This window comes from Balaenoptera musculus, chromosome 2 (genome assembly GCF_009873245.2).
Source record: "Balaenoptera musculus isolate JJ_BM4_2016_0621 chromosome 2, mBalMus1.pri.v3, whole genome shotgun sequence".
Classification (NCBI taxonomy): Eukaryota; Metazoa; Chordata; class Mammalia; order Artiodactyla; family Balaenopteridae; genus Balaenoptera; species Balaenoptera musculus.
The window spans coordinates 139,104,409-139,125,563 of NC_045786.1; the positions used below are offsets into that span (position 1 = coordinate 139,104,409).

The following is a 21,155-nucleotide window of genomic DNA, read 5'->3' on the forward strand; positions in this document are numbered from 1 at the left end:
AGCCTTCTTCTGGCATGAGTTCCACAGCTGCTAAAATCAGTAGTAGGGATTTGAGTGCCAGAAGCCCTGGGGGAAGAAAATGCACAAAACCCTGGGAAGATCTGGTCCTTACCTTTCAGAGGCTGTGATTGAGTTAAGAAGACAGCACACACAGAAAATAGGTTAGGACGCTTGCCCACTCAGTGAGTCTGCTGTGTAGATTAGCGCTCCTTTCGGTAGAGAAGGCAATCTGTGTGCTGGCCCCTGGGTCACATGCCGTCACATAAGTGGTTTCTGGAGGGATCTATGGGCAAGTTATGAATTCCCAGGTGACTCCATTTTGGCCTCCTTCTGAGGTTGCCCCATGCTGTAGGAACTTGTTCTGAGCATAGTGTTACTTGTAAAAGGGCAGAAAGTGCCTGTGGGCGTTCCCATGATGTGGGCTAAGGATGGCACCTTTCCATTCGTCTTTGGCTGTATCTCTTGGCCCCATTGGTTTTGGGGTAGGGGAATGGTGACAAGCACTGGAATTCCAGCAAACCCTGGCTTTCCCACTTGCCTTGCTGCACAGCTTTCGGTGAGTGAGTAAATGGCTCTGCCTCATATGGTTATGGTAAGGAGAGTTCCTAGAGAATGTGTTTATTAGCACAATGCCTGCTACACCCAATAAAATGCTAGTTGATATTATTCCAGTCCGGCACCTTGGGAGCCACTTGTGCCTCAGTTTCCTGATCTGTAAAATGGGGAAATAATACCCAATCCTTGCCTGCCGCCCCTCCCCTCTGCCCCTGGCTGTTGTAAGGGTTAATATCCTCAGGCTTTGAGGTCCTGGGGTGGGGGAGGAGCTGCATAAATGGGTTATTGTTGTGCTGCTGAATGATCTGGCTTTGTTCAAGTGTCTTCAGTATTTGACTTCCTGCAGTTAGTGTCCCCTGACTTTAATTGCTATAGATATTTGCATGTCCTCAGCGGCTGGCGGCGCTCACCTGCCCGGCTGTGACCTGGGTCCTCACCCAGCCAGGGACCTGCTGAGTTAGGGTGGGAAGCTCCATTTCCTCTGTTAGGGGCCCCCCAGGAGTCAGGAATGAAAGAAATGCAGAAAGTATGACCCACACGCGCAACTGATTCTGAATAGGACATTTATTGAAGAGGTTTTGCAGGAGGTGGCGGGTGCTTTAATTCCCAAGGCTGTTGGTGGCAGCTCTCTGCTCACCCCAAGCCTGTTAACTGCTTGGCTGCTGGTGCTTAGGGAGAATGCGGCTCCCCGGCCCCACGCGGCTCTCCTGGTGCTCGGATGGGAGCCCTTTTGAGAAAAGCGGTAGGTGCCGGGCTGGGCCAGGCCAGGGGGTGTGAGTGGGGCATGACCAGGACTATCCCAACTCCAGACCTCCAAGCCTTGCCAAACTCTCCTGTGAAAAATCTGGCCGGCCAGAGGCTTTGGGGCAAAAGGTAAATTTCTCCCATGGGGCTTCAGAAACTAAGGATGGGTGTAGGAGAGTTGGTCCCTTTTTAGTCCTGTCCTGGCTTCCTCCAGTGGATTTGTCCATCGAGGCCAGACGAGAGCAAGATAATCCTGTGTTCCTCTTAGAGGCGACTGCAAGTGGTTCTGCGAGGGGCTTCGGAGGGGCTTCTGATCTCTGAACACTTAGAGTTGTGTGATGAGAGAACGGGGCTGTTCCTAGAGGGACCCAGCACATACTGGGAAAAGCAGAGTTGATCTCCCACTTCTTCCTGAAGTTTCCTTTTCTCAGAATCCACAGAGGGTGGTTATTTTGGATAAAATCAAGGGGTGGCAGTGGAGCAGGTGAAAGGAAGTTCTTCCCCACCCACCCTGTCTTTTCCCTGGTGCCCAGGCCGGGGCAGTGCCCACCACTTCCAGAGCTCTGGGCTGCAGGAGCAGGGAGGTCAGGGGGCAGATTGCCACTCTGCTTTGGCTTGACTTTCAACCCTGAATCAAGGCCTTGATTTTCCAGGAGCAGGACTCTGCTGCCTGGGCCATGCCACTCCATGCCCTGTGTGTACCCGCTCGTCCCAGAATCTGGGGTTTGGTGACAGCTGCCTGCCCTGTCTGAAGTCTGGTCTGTGTGACCTCTCAGCTGAGGGAGAAAGCTGCTCTCCTCCCACCAGGGAACTGGTTGGATGAGTTTTCTCGGGCCTCCCTGGTTGAGGCCCCTTAGAAGGGAAGGCAGGGACCTGGGGGCTGGGGGCAGGTGCTGTGGGGCGGGGAGGGGCCCTCTCCTCTCCCTCTCTCCTGCAGTGGGATAGGGATCCCTGGGGGACAGGTGGTGCAGGAGGCCCTGCTCTCCAAAGGGCTGGCTGCCTTTGAGAATTGACCTTGTTGTGTGAGGCTATAAGCTCTGCCTTGGAAAATCCACTTTCCTAACACGTCTGGGTCAGGTGCCAGGCCCAAGGTCAGCGTCCAGGGCAAAGAGGAGGTGTTGGTTGGAGCTCTTCTCTTGCTGTTGTGCCCGAGGGCCAGGGAGGACCAGGGTGCATGACTGATGGTAGCAGTTCATGAAAAGGGGGCTGCTCACATTTACACACTTTTCCGGGTCTGGGTGCTCTTGCTTGGAATTGAAGACCAAGGTGCGTTTGAGGGAGCCTCCCTAATTCTAATTTGCTTGGCGAGGGAAAGTGAGAATTTGGGGAAGGGAAAAACCCTCAGGTGGTAAGATGTACACTGACTGCTCCCCCAGGCCAGCTGGGAGCTGCTGTTCTGGAATCACAGTGGGAGATTCCCTTCTGGTTAAGCCCTGGTATCTCAGTTTCTAGACTTGTCGTTCTCCCCCTGCTTTTAGCAGCATTTCATTTATGTGTAGGTTCATATCTCCACATTTATCGGGGGTCTCGTTTCTTCCCCCTTCACAGGGGTTGGGATAGGTGTCATTCTTCTTTCTAGCATATGCTCCCTGACTGTCTCTTTCCTCCTTGAAGCTCTCTGTAAACAGTCAGCACTTTCTTGGGCCTCTGGATTCTTCAAGAACACTCTGGCTGTATAGATCCCTGAGGCCATAGCCCCACCTGGCGGTCTGTACCTTTTTAGGGCAGTTTCTCACACCTTGTCTCCTGGAGTCTCGGTGGTGGTTCTTCCAGGCCTGGCCCGGGTGTGCCCTTCCCCACAGTTCCTTCGGTCTGTCCTCGGCCTGCCTTCCAGCCTCGCCACTTGCTGCCAGACGCCCCAGGTCCTCGAGTGGTCCAGGTCCTTTCGGGACTCCACTGTCCCATGCTGCCACCCAGATGCCTTCAGAGCTCTTCTTCATCTGGCAGAAGCTTACTCATCATTCAAGACTCAGCTAAAACTTCACCTCCTTTAAAGCTGCCGGGTCCCCCAGGTGGCACTTGCTACTCCCTCTTCTGTCAGCAGAGTTTCTGTGTACTCCTGTACCAGCACTTGAGGCACTGCTTTGTGGATAATCTGTTGATATAACTATTTTTTTAGTTATTATTTTGTTATTATTATTATTACTTTTTTTGGCCGTACTGTGTGCCTTGTGGGATTTTAGTTCCCTGACCAGGGATTGAACCTGGGCAGTGAGAGTGCGGAGTCCTAACCACTGGACTGCCAGGGAATTCCCCAGATATGACTATTTTTCCTTCTAGAATTCTGTTCCTCAAAGACAGGGACAGTGTCTTATTCCTTTCAGTATCCCTAGGGCCTAGCATCATGCTCGGAAGTGTTGAGTGATTCGCAGACTGGAGGCTGTCTTGCCCTCTCATATGGCTCCAACACCACCCTCTACTTCCTTTTGTTATTATTATTATTATTTTTTCCGGCCGCACCATGGCATGCGGGATCTTAGTTCCCCAACCGTGGATCGAACCCGTGCCCACTGCAGTGGAAGCGCGGAGTCTTAACCACTGGACCAGCAGGGAAGTCCCTGCTTCCTTTTGTTATTGATGTGCTTGTCTCGTTTCTCCTGATAGAATATCAGCTCTTGGGAGCGGGCTCTATGGGTGATTCATCTTTGTGTCACCCACAAGGCTGCAATGTCCTTGTGCAAAGTAGATGCTTGAATATATTGTCCAGTGAATTTTGAAGCTCATGACTTGGGAAGGTCCAGTAGTGTTAATCCCTAAATGAGCGGTAGACCCTGTGGTACAGATGGCTCACTGCCCTGCTCTCTATCGTCCAGCGAGTTAGGAGCAGAGCTAGCACTGGTTTTGAGCCGTGCTGGCTGGAGTCCCAGGGCTGTTCATACACATTCTGCTGCTTTCCCCTCTTTGATATTCCCTGTGACTTAGGAAATGGGGCTTTCCCCAGTACCTTATGTCTTTGTTAAATGCTGGCTCTCCCATATGTCCACCCTGGAGATGGATTGTGTTTTTTCTTTAAAACCCAAGGACCAGTGTCAAGGATGGTTTCTACCGATCACTTCTTTGTGCTTTTGTGCTGCCTCACATCACCTTCAATTCTGTTCCTCCTCAGGCCTGTTGTCCCCCGTGGCTTTGTTCCTCTCCAGCTCCTAGCTGAACATGCCGGTCTCTACCTGTGGAACCCTGAGGAATGTGCCCTGCCTGCCACAGCAAAGGACGGTGACTCATTCATACTTCGTCTTCTGGTTTGACCTTCTGTGGGGCACAGATATCAGACTTTTTCCTTTCCAGCCGAATTGCTTTATGTTTGCCCTTATGATATCATGGTCCGAATGTATGTTGGGATCATAGATGATGGATGATTGGTGGGGTGAGTGTGGAGTGGGGAGGGGAGGGTTAGGTCATGCTGGTTCACCAGGTTTAACCCATATCTTTATTATTGATTTGAGATGTAGGTCACCTTTTGTAGGCACACATCAGAAAAATCTCTTGTCCTGGTGCTGTGGAGCAGATAGTAATTCATCCATCCTCCTCGTCGCTACCATTTATGGAGGGTTTAATGTGTGTCAGTTGTACAAATTGCTCTACTTGTATCATCTCAATCTTGGAGACCAGTGAGGTTGGTAGTATTGCTGTGCTCATTTTACAGGTGAGGAACTTGAAGCTTGGTCAGGTCAAGTGACCTGCCCAAGGCCACACACAGCCAGCAAAACAGAGGAGCTGGGGTTCAAACCACGTCTGCCTGACTCCAATGCCTGTGAATCCGTTTAGTGCATTTAACCTCTGCTCTGTGGACTCCCACGTACTCACGTACTTGCTCATTCTCTCCTTCTCTTCTGACAACTCAGATCTAGTGGGCCCCTCTGTTGCCACTTGCTTCCAGCTGGGATTCTCCAATGCCTTTGAACCTGTTGCAATAGTAAGTGCTGCAACTCTTGAAAGTGTGGTTCAAGCCAAGAGGACTCAAAACAAGCAGCCCCTATAGTGGGCATAGGGGGGCAACTAGATGGCTAATTTGTAGCGTTGGGTCCCTGAATTTTGCTGATAAGGAGGGGTGGTCCTGTGAGCCTTTTTGACCTAGAGATGAGAGAGGTAGGGCCTCTGGGAACACTGGAGGTGTCTGATTTCTGGCATAGCCTTTAGCTCCTCCATCTTCTGGGGATATTCTGTCTGTGTCATTTTCCTGCTTAGTTACAAGTTGTGCTGGGAGCAAGCTGACCTACCCTGGCTGTGAGCAACAACAATTTCTAATCAACAGTAATTATTCTCATTTGCCCTCAGTACGTGTTTCTGTGAAACCTCCTGGTGGACTGCTTTTCCTGGGGTATTTGTAGGGCCATTTTATTGTAGTCCCTTCTCCAAACTGCAAAGTGGTCCCTTGGCCACTTTCCCCTTCTCCCAGTTTTTGTGGCTGGTCACTTAATATGTGGCATGGCAGGGCAGCTGTACCCCTGCTCCAGTCCCTTGTCTGGGGCGTAGGGTACGGGACTGCTGGGGTGAATGAGCAGTCACTGCTCCTGTGTGCCTCTTGGTGGGTCGGAAACTTGCTGGCAGTGACTAATGTGGAAACTCATTAGAATAGGAGGAACTGGGTCAGGTCTTGACTTTGACTACTGTTTATCTTTCACCTGACTGTGGGAGTGCTCTAGGCACAATCCCGCAGGAATTTATTGAGCACCTAGTGTATGCATTGCCTTCTGGGGGTGAAAGAAGGCCCAGCCCACTGGGTTTTATTATCTAGTCTGGAAGGAAAACTTGCACATAAGAACCCCCTAGGACCAGTGCTTTATGTGATACTCAGGCTCATTAGAATTCAAAGAAGTGCATGTGTATTAGTGTCCCATGGCTGCTGTAACAAACTGCAAACTTAGTGGTTTAAAACAGCACACATTTATTATCTTATAGTTCTAGAGGTCAGACGTCAGTCTGGGCCTGCATGGCTATGTTCCTTCTGGAGGTTCCAGGGAAAAATTTGTTCTCTTGTCCTTTCCAGCTTCCTGAGGACGCCTAGATCCTTTGACTTGGGGTCCCTTTTCTCCATCTACAAAGCCAGCAGCCTAGCATCTACCAAACTCTCACTCTCTGTCCCTCTGCTTTTGCTGTCACATCAGCTTCTGACTCCTGCTGCCTCCCTCTCATAAGGACCCTTGTGATTACATCAGAGCTACCCACATAATCTAGGACAATCTTCCCCATCTCAGGATCCTTAACTTGATCACATCTGCAAAGTCTCATTTGCCATATAAGGTAACGTGCATAGGCTCCTTATATCCAGGGATTAGGATGTGGATATTCTTGGGGGAGAAGCATTATTCAGTCTGCAACAGTGCGTGTGTTGGATGGGTTGGTGATGGTTGGGGAGACCTTTCTGAGGGAGATGATTTGACCAAATTTGTGTAGGGAGAGAATGTCTGGGACACCTTCCAGGTTTGAGAAGCAGCATGAGCAGCCGTTGAGCTTGTGGGTGGTGGGGACAGTGAGGTGTGGGTGAGTGGTCCTCCCACTGAAACGAGATGCCAGGGGCTTTCCTTTCCTTCCAAGGCTAGGCCGAGGGAGTTTTTTGGACTTCAGTCTGTATGTCCAGACTCCCTCCCAGAACTCAGGTGGGAAGGCTCCACTGGCAACCAGAGCCTTTCCTTCCTAGCAGCTGGCTCAGCCACACTTGGTGGGCCCTGCTATTCCTCGGTGGTGGGAAAAGGAATTCACGAGGGAAAAGGAATTTGAGCCAGCTGGCCTGGGTTTGGCTGGCCCAGAAACCCTGGTCACACTGTTCGCACAGCCTCCGTGGCAGTCACGTTGCTCACATTGAACACAGTCCGTCCCTAGGGAGCCTTCCCTTGTCCTCCCCTTAGGGTGCTTAGGGCCCCTGAGTCTCTGGGGAGGGACAGGAGGGTCAGAAGGAGAGGGGCAAAGGCCAGACCCTCTCAGGGATCCTCCCCATCCTCAGGAAAGCCTCGATGGTGTGGTGAGAGGTGTCCTCAGCTGGTATGACCTCACCCAGCTCTGCTCACCATCTGCTGGCCGGGGGAGCCGTAGGAACAGACCCGAGAGAGCCCAGCTTCTGTGGGGACAGCGCTGGGCAGCAGTGTGTCTGGAGTGGTGCTGAGCTGGATGTGTGTGTGTGTGTTTGTGTGTGTGTGTGTGTGTGTGTGTGTAGAACACAGCTGGCCTCAGGATCTCAGGGTGAGATCTCTGTGGAAGTTCACCTTGCTCCCGCCTTGTTTGTCTGGAAAACCTGTGGCTTTTCTCTGTTGCTTCCTTCTGGTGCCTCTCTGAGCAGATCCGGACAGTGCAGTTGAGGGGTTAGGGGGAAAGTCAAAGGCCTGTGGCTGCCCGTTTGGAGAGCCTTTGGAATATCTAGCAGGTGTCGGTAGTTGGGAGATGAAAGAAGGTCAGGAAGGAGGGCCGCGCAGCGTGCAGCCCCCCAAGGAGGGAAGGACTTGGCCCGCTTGCCGGTACCCGCTGATTCCCTGGACTTTGGAGCAGCTGCCTTTGGGAGAGACCCCTCTCTCGGTTCCCGCCCGCCTCCAGAGCAGGTGTGGCGCTCCGCCTCTCGGGTGTGGGGCAAAGCGGGGTAGGTGAAAGGATGACGTCAGCCGCCTCCGCACCTGGACCCAGCCTCTCCGAACCAAAATGTTTTCTGGGGCGTCTCCAGAGCGCCGGCCTGCACAGCCTCCTCTCGGTCTCCTGCCTTCTCAGCCCACTAGACCCCGAGGGAGGGCCGGAAGGGAGTGTTGCTGAGTCCTGGGGACTCCCTAGGACCAGAGAAGCAGAGGTTCTCCAGAAAGTTCCAGGTGAGTTCCCCTCTGGGACCGTTCTTTCTGAAGCTGGCGGTGGGCTCAGGGAGCAGGGGCCTACTGCCTTAGTGACAAGAGGCCTGAAGACAGAACCTGGGGGCTGTGGTGGGGTTTGGATGGTCACTTTTTTCTGTTGGAGGCAGGAGGCTAGATCAGATCGGGGGCACGGTGCTGAGGCCTCGCGGGGAGGAGGGGGGGATGTGGGACTTGGCCCCGGTCAGCTGTGCTGGGAATCCAGGGGGCCTGCTGCAGCCTGCTTGCGTTCCTGCCCGGGGATGTTCAGGGAAGGTCCCCGTTGGTGGAGCCAATAACCTGGAGAGGTGTGGGTGGAGGAAGGGTGTGGATTAAACTTAGAAAAAGTTAAAAAAAAAAAAAAAAGGAAACTGATCTCCCTTCCTCTCCTGCGCCGCGACCCTTAAAGGTGCATGTCTGAGCAGCTTATTGGGCCCATCAGAAAGATTTTACGAGACCCTATCAAAGAGAGCTTCCCAGGTGTGGGAGATACAGAGTTTTCCAGAAGACTGACTCACTGACTGATGATTGACTGGATTGATTTGTGTTGAAAGATGGAAGAGGTCACTGCGGAGCGATACTTAGGGAACTGGAGACTAGTGTGACGGAACGGGGCGGGCGTGGACATCTGACTTGGGGTTTGGCTGCTGTCTGTTAACTTTCTCTAGGCGCCCACTGCCCCAGCGGACAGTGTCTTCCAAGATGAGTTTGAAGACCTGAGTTCTAATCTTTGGGGCTATGGGGTGATGCTCCGTGGAGAGGAAGGAAAGATTGCCTCCGCCCAGGAACACGTGGGCCGGTGCTTCTGCCGTCTCTGTGGGAGCCTGAACTACACACACAGTAATGGTTGGATTGGGCTTTTAGGACCAGAGTGCACTCACATTAGGTGTGATGTCTCTTTTCCCTCTCTATCTAATGGTGTCTGCTAACAGTGCCACTTAGACTCTGCCTTGTCTGCTCTCACTGCCCCATTTGCTGTTCATCCCTCCCTTTCTGGGTCTCTGTGTTCTTTTCCAGCGAGTCCTCCTGCCCAGGAGAGAGAAAGAGAGAGCCTCGTGATCCTAGGTCTCCTGGTCACTGTAGGGCTTCTGTTATCATCCGAGCAGTTACAGTCCGATCCCGATGCCCTCGTGCTTCTTCCCCTCTCCGTGACCTGCAGTCCTTTGACCTGGAATCTGTATTTTTCTACATTGTTCCAAGGAAAGGGTAAATGGGCAAATGTCACATAGTAGGAGGTCTAGAAATAGCCTTAAGGAATCTTAACTCTCTCTCTTTTTTTTTTTTTACCTCCATTGGCCTTTGTGGGATAAGTGAAATGTCATGTTAAAAGCCCTGACCTTTATGTCTTAATATGTCCCCCGTGGCTTATGCTGAGGCAAAGCCACGGCATCCAGGGCTGTGACTAATCCTTTGCTGTGGTTCTAGCTGGTGTGAAATCCATCAGGGAGGCAGCCAGCAGCGGGCAGGGGCAGGAGAGCGTGCACACTGAAGCCTGAGTGCCTGAGTCCAAATCCAGGCTCTACTGCATGCTACTTCTGTGGCCTCAGTTTCTGCATCTGTAAAATGGGGATAATAATAGTACTGACCTCATAGAAATGTTATGAGATTAAAAGGTCTTGTTATGTCTACAGCACTTGGAACATTTTTAGCTGTTAGTCATTACGCTTTCTTTTAACCCCAGGAGGATTTGGGCATGGACACTACTTTGAAAACATGAGCTTGGTTTGCAGGCAGATGTCTGTGTGCAACCAGAGAAAATTTCTCCAAGTAGAAAAGATGTTTTAGTTCCTGGGCTTTTGAAGTGTGCTTATGTTGCACCCCATGGCAACGGGGCCCCTAAAGAGTGACCCTCAGAAGGTACCCTTTAGAGATAAATCTCCCTGAGAGAGAGAGTGTGTGTGTGTGTGTGTGTGTGTGTGTGTGTGTGTGTGTTGGGGGGGGGGCTGTGACTAATCCTTCACTTTAAGGCCGCGACCTGGCCAGCTGTGAAATCCATTAGGGACTTGGGCCTTTTCCGTTTAGCATCCCCATAGGGGCTGACTGATCCCAGGTTTGATCTGGGAAAGGTCTTAGGCCGTTAAGTCCCTACCCCATTGTTCTAGCTGGGATTGACAGGCCTGGGAGGCTGAGGGGGAGAAGGGGTGGAGGGGCTGGGGTGTGCCTGACAGTGCACGTGCTTTGAAGGACACCAGAGTCCCACAGGGCTGGGCTTAAGGGCTGGGGCGGAGTTTGGGTCTTTGTCTCTCTTTGTGCTGAAATGACACGACGCCGGTGGGTAGAAATGACTAGCTGGTTAATCTTAAAGGCTCTTTTGAGGAGGTAGGAAAAAGCAGCGGTGCTGCATTTCCCAAGGGGCTCTCCTCTGAGATGCTCAGTTTCACCAAGATGATCCTGTTAATTAATCCTTTCAATGCACCTGGAGGGAGGGAGAACGCTGGACTGGCCCCAGTGCTGCCACTGTGTCCTCATCTGCAAAATGAGAGGCTCACATAGAGCACCTCGGAGGTGACCCCGTCCCCCAGCTGAGACATGCAGTGGGAAATTGCTGTGCTTGAGAGGGTCCTTGCTGGGCTAGCGTGCATGGCAAACAGGTCTCAACGCTCCTGACTTTAGCTCAGTAGTAGTACGTTATCCATTTGCCAGATCACCTTTTAAGGCCCCTGCCCTTAGGTCACTTATAGCCTAGGGCAGGGTGTCTCACACAGTGAGTGCTACAATAGGGGTACCCCTGGGGTGCTGTAAGAGTACATAGAAGGGGACCCCAGGTTTGGTTTCTGGGGATGTATGGGGGGTGGCTTCTGAGACCCAAGGGTTGGTATAAGTGACACAGGTTGGGGGGCCGTATGGCATGGGGTGGATGGGGAGGAAGTAATGGCCAGGCAGAGAGAACATTTGCCAAAGCCAGAGCCCAGGGGTGCTGGCACAGGTAGGGACACTGGTTCCAGGTCGGGGCACAGGCACAGAAAACCAGGGGGCAAATTCAAGGCTGCCAGAGTGATGGTACCTTCTAGACCCTTCTACTCATAGCTCTAGCCTGTGATCTAGTAGCTTCTGATCCTTAGAACTAGGGGTGGAAGTCTTTGGGGCAGTAGAGGTGAGAGGGATGCTCTAGAACATTTTTTTTCCTGTGAAAACAGCAATCAAATGAACATTCTGGAATGTGGTGTTGGTAAGCTCTGGTGCTCTGGGGTGGGGTTGGAGTGTCCTTGACCTTCCCAAAGCCCACAGCCACCACCCCACCTCCACAGACTTGCTGCTCCAGGCTGGCCTACCTGTGAGCCACAGCATCTGCTTAGGGAATAAAGTCCACCTGAGGCTATGTTTGCCTTACCTGGGAGCAGTTTCCTGCTTGCTGTGCTGCCCTGATCTAGATCTAGCTGTGCTGAAGGGAACTTAGGGAGACTCATCCGTGGCTCAGCCCTGGGGAATTTCCTGTGCCCCTGGAGCCAGGATGAGTCAGGGACCTGTACAAGGGGCTGGAGCTGGGGGCAGGGGGGGTAATGTGGGTTCAGCCTTTGTATCATCTCCTCTGCCTTCTCCGTCAGTATCCAGAAGGTTTCAGTTCATGGTGAAGCCCCTGGTGGCCCCAGAGATTTTGCAATCCTGGGGAGCATCTTACCCTCTGGCACGTCGACTGTTAAGAGCCAGATCCTTGACAGGTGGACACTTGGGAAGTGCTTTTTGACAACTGCCATTATTATCACTGTTTTGATGGTTTATGGAGCCGTTGCTCTGTGCTGGGCACCAGGCTCAGAGCTGTACATCCAGCAGGTCACTGCATCTTCGGGGGCACAGCCCCGGGGTAGGTGGCAAGGAGCTGAGGCTCTGGGAAGCTCGGTACTTTGCTGGAGCAGAGGCACTGGGCTTCGGATTCCATCACAAGGCACCCCGGACCGCTGCTCTGGCAGAGATGCCCTCTCTGCTTTTCTGGGGCCTCAGCTTTCTGAGCCCTTTATTGTTACTGGATGTGGTCCACCTTTCGTCCACCGTGGGAAAGACTGAGGTGGAGCTCTTGCAGTCAGGCAGGAATGTCGCTTGGGTATCCTTGCAGATGCTCATACAGTCTGAAGGCAGGGACCTCCTTGAGATTCAGAGCTGTTGCTTTTATAATTGTGGTAAAATACACATAACATAAAATTCTCATTTTTAAGTGTTCAGAGGTATTAAGTACATTCCCATTGTTGTGCATCCATCGCCGCCATCCATCCGTAGAACTTTCATTATCTTGCAAAACTGAAACTCTGTATCCCTTAAACAGTAACTCCCCATTCCCTCCTCCCCCAGCCCCTGGCAGCCACCCTTTTGCTTTCTGTTTCTGCAAGGATTCCAGAGGTTTGCCCTTTGTCTGTCCCGCCCAGAACCTCCCCGGAGCGCCCCCACCAGGCAGCAATGCCAGAATGCCCGTCTCTGCCTCGCTCCACCAAGATGGCAGCCAGGAGCGGCCGGTGAGCCTGACCTCCACCACCTCCTCGTCAGGCTCCTCCCGTGACAGCCGCGGGACCATGGAGGAGCCCAGCGGCTCCGAGGCTTCGGCCGAGAACGGGGCGGGCTCCCCGCGCGGCCGGCATCTCCCCAACAGCAACAACTCCAGCAGCTGGCGGAGCATGAGGGGGCCCCTGTCCCCTTTCAGCAGCCGGGCGTCGGTGGCGCCTGCGCACAAGCTCAGCTACGTGGGTCGAGTAGTGCGGGAAATCGTGGAAACGGAGCGCACGTACGTGCAGGACCTGCGCAGCATCGTGGAGGTGAGTCTCGCCCCTCGACCCCCGCGGGGCTTTGGAGCTAAGGTTGGGAGGGGACCCCCCCCTCTCCTCTGCGACTGGGGCTGGCCTCTGGCTTCGGGTGGCCCAGCTCTCGCGCATAAACCCACTTCCACCCAGGGAAGGAAAGTTGTCCCTGACATGTTTGTCTCCAGGAGCTGCTTCCCATGGAGTAGTGGAGAGGCCTCACGGCTCTGGCCCCGGGAAGCCGCTGGCTGCTCACGCTGCCTTATGACTTGGGGTCCGATCAGTAGCTTGGGCCAGCAGAACTTCTTGCAGATGCTCGGGGCGTAGGCACCCCTGATAGGGAGCTGCGACAACTGTGCTTAGCGGAGACTGAACCGCAGTGAAGAAACTGGCTCTGTACCCCACCCAGCCCACGCCCAGATTCCTGCCCTGTTGTTTCCTGCTTACGGGGTCTTGGGCACCTGTGTAAACCACCCCCATAGCCCCCAGCCTCAGGTTCCTCATCCATAAATTGAAGATGCAGGGCCTCGCAGGGCCATGTACGTGTGTTTCACACTGGGAGGCACACTGGAGGAGGTGACTGTGTGAGGGAGCTGTATTCATTTCCTAGGCCTGCCTAGCAGACAACCACAAACTGTGGTTTAAGGCGCATTAGTTTATCCTGTCCTAGTTTATGAGGCCAGAAGTCAAAAATCAAGATGCTGGCAGGGTTGGTTCCTTCCGGAAGCTCTGAGGGGGGGAGCGCGTTCCAGGGCTCTCTCCTAGCTCCCGGAGGTTGCTGGCAACCCTTGGTGTTCCTTGGCCTGTAGATGTATCACCCCAATTTCCGCCTCCGTCTTCACATGGCCTTCTCTGTGTCTCTCTGTGTCCTCCTCTTAAAAGGACACCAGTCACTGAATTTAGGGCCCACCCTAAATCCAGTATGGTATCATCTCAAGGTCCTTAATCGTTACATCAGCAAAGACCCTATTTCCAAATAAGGTCACGTTCTGAGGTTCCAAGTGGGTATTAATTTTGAGGGGGAACTATCCAGCCCAGTACAGTAGGTGATGTCTGTGAAATTGTGTCATAGCTGTAACATGCAGTACAGAAATGAGATGTGGCTGGGGGAGGAGAGGGAAGACGGGAGGGGACAGGATCGTGCCTGGGGGGCTGGGCCCTGACGCCTCACTCCACGCAGGACTACCTCTTGAGGATCATTGACACGCCTGGGCTGCTGAACCCGGAGCAAGTCAGTGCCCTCTTTGGGAACATAGAAAGCATCTACGCACTGAACAGGTATGGAACGGGCCTGACACGCACCATGTTCTGCCTGTGAGGCCCATCTCAGGGCCTAGGGAGGAGCCCCGGATGTCCCTGGTCTCGTGGGCTGTGACACGTGGGCCAGGGTCTGATCTCTGAGGGTGGGGAAGGGTGGTCCATCCCTGTACAGTGGTATAGTTAGCTCCCTGCAGGAGAGAGGGCCTGTGGGACCGTGTGCCCTGGGGCTGATGTGCTTCCTATCAGGCAGGGGAGCTCATCTGAGGCCGTGTTCATGTTGGGTCCAGCCTGGGCCAGCGCCCCTCAGGGGACTGCTGAACCCTTGCACGTGATGCTCTCCCCCCTGTCCCTTCATGGCCCCTTTGTCCCTCTCATCTTGGGCCCCCAGTGCAGATGTCTTCGTTTCTTCTCCACCTTCCCACTGATTCCGTGGGAAGTCGGGGCTCCCTGGAGGTGATCTGACCCATTAGGGGAACACACAAGCCAGGCAAGGCACGATGAGGGAGGCCGAGCGAGGCCTGGCGAGGGGCTGCTTCAGGGCAAAGGGGCTCCACGAAGATCACACATGAGTGGCTCCCGGGGCCCCCAGACTCCCCAGAGAGAGGGCACTGGTCCGGAGAAGCAGAGCTTGTGGGGACAGCATTGATAGGACAGGAGGAACCTTACCCCAGGTGCCTTAAGATGGGCAGAGGGACTTCCTGCTGGGCAAGCTGGGAGGGCAGACAGAGGCGAGACTTAGGCCGGGGGAGGGGGCGGGGGGGAGTTGGGCAAAGAGGAGCACAGGAGGGGAAGGCAGGGGGAGCACTGGGGTTTCCTGTAGAGCCCCCATTTAAGAACAAGCAGTGCTGGGAGACTCGCCCGGTCTCTCCCCTTTCCTGAATCCTTCTGAACTGGGGGCCTTGGTTTCTTTGCGAGTTCCCCCTCTCTCCTTCCCCCTTTAATGTCTGCTTTTGTGTGTTTGACCCCTGCCTGCAGAGGAGCTGTGTCCCCTCCCGAGGTGGGTACTGGTGTCCCTTCTCCCTCTCCTGCTTGTGGAGCGCATGGCTCTTTTTTGTCCCCCACCTTTGCAGTGGTGCTGGATACTTTCTGTGTTGGCTGCCCCGGGCAGGGCTCGCTGACACCAGGGCTGGCGTGTGTGTGGGCACCAGGAGGGTGGGGAGGGGGTGTAGTGGTGACTGGAGGCTGCGAGCGGTCCGGGGTCTGACGACCATTCTCCCGTTACCCAGCCAGCTACTCAGAGACCTGGACAGCTGCAATAGTGACCCGGTGGCTGTGGCCAGCTGCTTTGTGGAAAGGGTAAGAGGGGCGGGGTCCTTGCCGCCATCCTGCCTTGCTGGGGGCCTCTCTCCACGGGAAGTGCTGAGTGCCCGGCCTCAGATAGGAAGGGCATTTGGGGTGGAGCCGGGGGCTGCTGGGTGGATGGCATGTCCGAGACAGATGGGTACAGAGATGGATCTGCAGATGCTCGGCGAGAGTGTGCTCTGGGGGCCAGGGGCATGTGTCTGGTACACCCGGGTTTATAGTCAAACGGGAGTCTCCCTGAAATTACTATTTTTGGTCTTTCTTTAGAGCCAGGAGTTTGATATCTACACCCAGTATTGCAACAACTACCCCAAGTGAGTAATTAGGGTGGAGAGGGGAAGCAGAGCCATTTGGCGAGTCCAGAGCACCCCACCTCCCCACGCAGGCCTTCCCCTGGTGACGGCCCCTTCCTCCACTCCCAGCTCAGTGGCCGCCCTGACCGAGTGCATGCAGGACAAGCAGCAGGCCAAGTTCTTTCGGGACCGGCAGGAGCTGCTGCAGCACTCACTGCCCTTGGGCTCCTACCTCCTAAAGCCAGTCCAGCGCATCCTCAAGTACCACCTGCTACTCCAGGTAACCCAAGGGTCCTCCCGAGTACACAGGGGCCTGAGGGAGGGGCAGGGCCCTTGAGTCTGGGCTGCCTGAGCCCCTGTCTCCCTCACAGGAAATCGCCAAACATTTTGATGAGGAAGAGGATGGCTTTGAGGTGGTAGAGGACGCCATTGACACAATGACTTGCGTGGCCTGGTACATCAATGACATGAAGAGGAGACATGAACACGCAGTCCGGCTCCAGGTGCTCTGGGGCTGGTAGCTGGAGGGACAGGCAGGGGTGGGGCGGGGTTTGGAAGAGGGAGTACGAGCTGAGGGGTGGTGTCGGTGAGGACGGGCTTCTCTGGGGGGAGCCCTTGGTGCAGCATGTCTCTGCAGAACCCAGGCGGTGGCTCCTGGGGCCCTGTGTGGTCCCCAGCAGGGTCTCGAGCACCCTGACCCTGGGGGTCGGGGATTCGCTGCTGCAGGAGATTCAGTCTCTGCTCATCAACTGGAAGGGGCCAGACCTGACCACCTATGGGGAGCTCGTCCTGGAGGGCACATTCCGCGTGCACCGTGTGCGCAGCGAGAAGACCTTTTTCCTCTTTGACAAAGCACTGCTCATCACCAAGAAGCGGGGAGATCACTTTGTCTACAAGGGTCACATCCCGGTAACGAGGCCACCGCCATCTCCTCTGCCCCCTTCCCACCTTCCCGATGGCCGGGCTCCACTCCGTGTCCTCTTCACTGGGCCCCGGGTTGGTGTGGACGCAGCTCCACCCTTAAAGATTACTCTCCCTGCCTCCCCAGATGGTCTTGAGGGGCTGGGGCCCCAGGTCAGCTCCCCGCCTCGTGCTTGACTGCCCTCTCCCTCTGCCCCAGTGCTCCTCCCTGATGCTGATTGAGAGCACCAGAGAATCCCCGTGCTTCACCGTCACACACTACAAGCACAGCAAGCAGCAGTACAACATCCAGGTGAGCGGCGGGCTGGGGCGCGGCTGGGGACAGAACCCGCCCCCTCGCTCGGCGGCGCGAGCCTCAGGGTCTCCCTTTGGAAGGTAGAGGTCGTTGTGGGCACCTCTCAGGCTCGTGCTGAGGAGTCAAGGTAACCTCACAGAGCCCCCAGCACAGGCCCTCTTTTGCCTCTGCCCTCCTCGGCGGAAGCCCAGCCCGCGCTGGATGGCTTCAGGCCTGTCGTGATAACCCGCGCTCCCTCTCCCTTGGGTCCTCCCAGGCCAAAACTGTGGAGGAGAAACGGAGCTGGACTCACCACATCAAGAGGCTCATCCTGGAGAACCACCATACCACCATCCCCCAGAAGGTGAGTTCCCAGGGCTCCTGATGGGGTACAGGGAGAGGGTCCCTCAGAACCAGCTCCGGGGTCCACTGGGGCCTCACCTTCTGGACATTGGCCCCGCTGGACAGTGGGGATCAGTTCAGCGGATGCCACGGTCCTCGGTGCCGCAAGAGTGAGTCTGGGCCGAGGCAGAAACGGCACGTAGCAAGGTAGCAACGAGGTGGGTTTCCTTTCCCTTCCAGGCCAAAGAAGCCATCTTGGAAATGGATTCCTATTGTAAGTGTACCCTTTCTGCCTGCTTTGTCCCTAATGGTGCACATCTCTGGGTCAGACCTGGGGAAGCTTTGCCTGATACTTACATTCCAGAGAGCAGGGAGGATGGGGAGGCTCCTTCTGTCAAGACTGGGGGTCCACTGCAAGACTAGGGCTCAGTGCTGCTGGTGGCTGGGACTCTGTTGTCTCGTGCTCCGAGATGGAAGAGGATGGAAGATGGAAGAGGAGGGAGCTCTGGAGTCCTGTGGCCCCTGGAGCTGGGCTGGGCGGCAGAGTTGTGGTCAGGAATGGGCAGAGTCCACGCCAAGGCTGATGGTATCCCAAAGGCCTGGTTGTCTCTCTTGGGTGCAGATCCCAATCGGTACCGCCACAGCCCAGAGCGCCTGAAGAAGGCCTCCCAGGATGAGGTGTCCAGCGATGTGCACCAGGGGCGCCGGCAGTCTGGTAAGGCAGGGGCTTTGTGGGCAGAGAGCCTTCTTTTCAGGACCCTTGACCAGGCGGGGAACCTTCTGCAGCAGCATTTGGGGCTGGCTCTCACCCTCCGGAAATCCTGGGAAAGGGCAGGAGGGAGGGTAAATGGGCGTGTCTGTAGCATCCTGCCTTCCACGAGGCCCCTCTGGGCCCTTCCTGCCCACCCAGAGCTGCCCACCCAGGACAGCCCTCCTTTTCCAAGGCCCCCCTTCTTAGCTCCTCTGCGATCAAAACCTCCCACCTTTGCCACTTAGAATACTGGGAGTCAGCCAGAGTAACGCTCAGACGTCATGGATGGTCCCCAGCCCAGTTCTGGAACAGAGCAGAGGCAGGACGTGGGGAAAATGAGTTAGATTTTAAGTGGCACCAAATCCAGACAGGAAATATTTACTTTGAGTCTCAGGGAAAAGTTCTGCTTTCCTGGGTTTTCTTTCATGACTGGGCTTGCTGCTACGTACTTGGAGGTATTGAAATGAATCGTCTATTGAAAAGAGAAAACCTTGCTTTTATTCTCGGCTCTTGTAGTGATGAATGTGTGTGTTTTCTGCCTCGGTTTTTACCCTCGCCTTCAGTCGAGGCCCAGGGATGGATTTGGCTTCTGCCAGGCACTTGTCAAACTTACACATGAGGTGGGAGTTGGGGTGAGAACCATCTCAGAGACCCCTAGAGAGAAAGATTGAGGAGTGATGGGAGATATGTCCTGACTGGGATCCCCACAGTGAGTTGGGTTTGATTGGCATGACTCACGGGTCCTCTGAACAGCTGTGTGGATTGATGTATGGGCTTTGGTCTTCTGGAGGGTGGAGCTGAGCAGTCTTTGGAAAGCTTTTGTGTTTTCGTTTTGTTTGGTATTGCTCCTGATGGATCTCGAACCCTAGGCAAACTTGCCATGGTTGCAAAAGTTCTACGGTGCCATGTGTTAAAAGCCCCAAATTGGCTTACAGGGTCTTAGTTCCCCGACCAGGGATCAAACCCAGTCCCTTGGCAGTGAAAGCACGGAGTCCTAACCACTGGACCACCAGGGAATTCCCCTCCTTTCCTTTCTTCTATAATTCTCCTGTCTGACATTACCCCTTAACTTGCCATAGCTTTGAACTGGAAGCTTCTGACACGTGGAGGTAGTCAGTAAGTGACTGTGGTGATGGTGGTAATAGTAACACTACCTGTCATAACATCAGCTTCCAAACTGCAGCAAGCAAGGCACTCAGGAAAGGAGCCGTTTCAGAGCTGAAGTTTCGACAAGGCTGAGATTTTAGCCTGTAAACACTAAGAGTTGGGTTTTGTTTGTTTTCATGTTTTAGTTTTAATCGTTATGAAACAGACATCTTTCTAAAACATGCTTCATACGCTTGAGCCTTTTAAAATAGAGGAGGCCGGCGCAGTTGAACTTTTCCCTTTCTGGAGTCGGTGTGGCAGCATCTTTGTGGCGTGTGAACAGCTCCATTCTCCGGGGCTGCGGGGGGAGGCGGGGCTGTGGGTTGCCATAGAGACAGCTGGCATTGAGGTGTTGTGTCCATCTTTACACTGAAGAGTGCTCCTTATCAGTCTTGGCATGCTTTTCTGTAGTAGCCCTTCCTTCTTCCCTCTTCTGTTAGAAATTAATCGATTTAATGTGTGAGAAGCATGTGTAAAAGCAGGCCAGTGAGTCGATGAGAGGGGGAGGATTCAGGCCAGTGGAAGTGCTTTAGGGCCTGCTCTCAGCCATCTACTCTGACTGCCTCTGGGCCTTTTCTGCTTCCTACTTCCAGAGAGCTGGGATGGACAGATAAGTACACTATATGGATAAGTAAGGTGTTGTTGTCATCATTTGTCAATTATTAAATATTCTTTTTTTTTTTTTTTAATTTTTTTTTTTTTTTAATTCTATTCTTGTCTGCTTACATTCTTTTTTATGTATGTATGTATGTATGGCTGTGTTGGGTCTTCGTTTCTGTGCGAGGGCTTTCTCTAGTTGTGGCAAGCGGGGGCCACTCTTCATTGCGGTGCGGGGGCCACTCTTCATCGCGGTGCGCGGGCCTCTCACTATCGCGGCCTCTCGTTGCCGAGCACAGGCTCCAGACGCGCAGGCTCAGTAATTGTGGCTCACGGGCCGAGTTGCTCCGCGGCATGTGGGATCTTCCCAGACCAGGGCTCGAACCCGCGTCCCCTGCATTGGCAGGCAGATTCTCAACCACTGCGCCACCAGGGAAGCCCCTCTTTTATTTATTATTTTATTTTTGGCTGCGTTGGGTCTTCGTTGCTGCACGCGGGCTTTCTCTAGTTGTGGCGAGTGGGAGCTACTCTTCGTTGTGGTGCGCGGGCTATTCATGGCTTCTCATTGCAGAGCACGGGCTCTAGGCACGCGGGCTCAGTAGCTATGGCGCATGGGCTTAGTTGCTCCGCGACATGTGGGATCTTCCTGGACCAGGGCTCGAACCCATGTCCCCTGCATTGGCAGGCAGATTCTTAACCACTGTGCCACCAGGGAAGTCCGCTTATTAAATATGCTTGATTACAAGTTTTAAAATGAAAGAGAAGAGCATTTTGTATTTCTCACTTTAAAAACAATTGGATATCTACTTACCTCGATGCAGATAGAGTGTAGGTATGTGTGTGCCCATGCACATTTAGAAAAAACGTTCTTCAGTTTGCTCTCCTGTCCAGGAATAGCTGAGAGACCTCAGTAGACTTTCCTTCTGGCTCCAAGTTTATAGTGGGCCTCCCACTGAATGCCAGTTGGTCAAGGGCAATATGGGCTAAGGGCAAGGTTCTGTAGAGAGGTTCCTTGAGACATGCCTCCCTATCTCAGGTCTGTCCCCAAAAAGGCGGGGTGCGAGGGGCTGATACCATCAGCCTAATGAATGTGTTTTGTATTCTGTCCTCAGAGCCTGGTCAGCTCCTGTACAACTGGGCGACACTCCCCAGCAGGCAGCGAGGCTTCACGGTGCCAGGCCTTAAGGGCCATAGAAAGTCGGGTGCGACCTCTGCTTTCCAGCTGGGGTGCTGTGAAGGGGCTTGGCGTTGGGTGTAGCTAAGGCGCTGATGTGCTCCATGCAGGGAAGGAAGGTGGGGCTTGCGGTGGAGCCAGGGCCCTCAAGAGAGGCTGGTCATTCTGAAGGGGGCAGCATGGGGCTGTGGCCCTGGAGCTGAGGGCCCCGGGCTGTGTGCTAATGCAAGGATGGGGGGGCAGGGCTGCTTCTTGGCTGTGGGTCACAG

At 54.2% G+C, this 21,155-nt stretch overlaps 1 protein-coding gene across 6 annotated transcripts in view; it reads left to right on the forward strand.

Annotated features, from left to right (window-relative positions):
- Positions 1-21,155, forward strand: part of PLEKHG3 (pleckstrin homology and RhoGEF domain containing G3) — a 42,391-nt gene that overhangs the window by 13,794 nt on the left and 7,442 nt on the right. For 2 of the 6 annotated variants that reach the window (XM_036841196.1, XM_036841212.1), the window contains exons 2-13: positions 12,461-12,844; positions 14,007-14,104; positions 15,313-15,382; positions 15,656-15,702; positions 15,811-15,961; positions 16,053-16,184; positions 16,408-16,590; positions 16,730-16,894; positions 17,154-17,240; positions 17,459-17,492; positions 17,841-17,933; positions 20,825-20,914. In XM_036841196.1, coding sequence (XP_036697091.1) covers positions 12,500-12,844; positions 14,007-14,104; positions 15,313-15,382; positions 15,656-15,702; positions 15,811-15,961; positions 16,053-16,184; positions 16,408-16,590; positions 16,730-16,894; positions 17,154-17,240; positions 17,459-17,492; positions 17,841-17,933; positions 20,825-20,914 — 1,495 coding nt within the window. In that variant the 5' untranslated portion in view covers positions 12,461-12,499. The remainder of the gene's footprint in view (positions 1-12,460; positions 12,845-14,006; positions 14,105-15,312; positions 15,383-15,655; positions 15,703-15,810; positions 15,962-16,052; positions 16,185-16,407; positions 16,591-16,729; positions 16,895-17,153; positions 17,241-17,458; positions 17,493-17,840; positions 17,934-20,824; positions 20,915-21,155) is intronic. The other 4 variants (XM_036841186.1, XM_036841204.1, XM_036841222.1 and 1 more) reach the window with 3 other exon arrangements.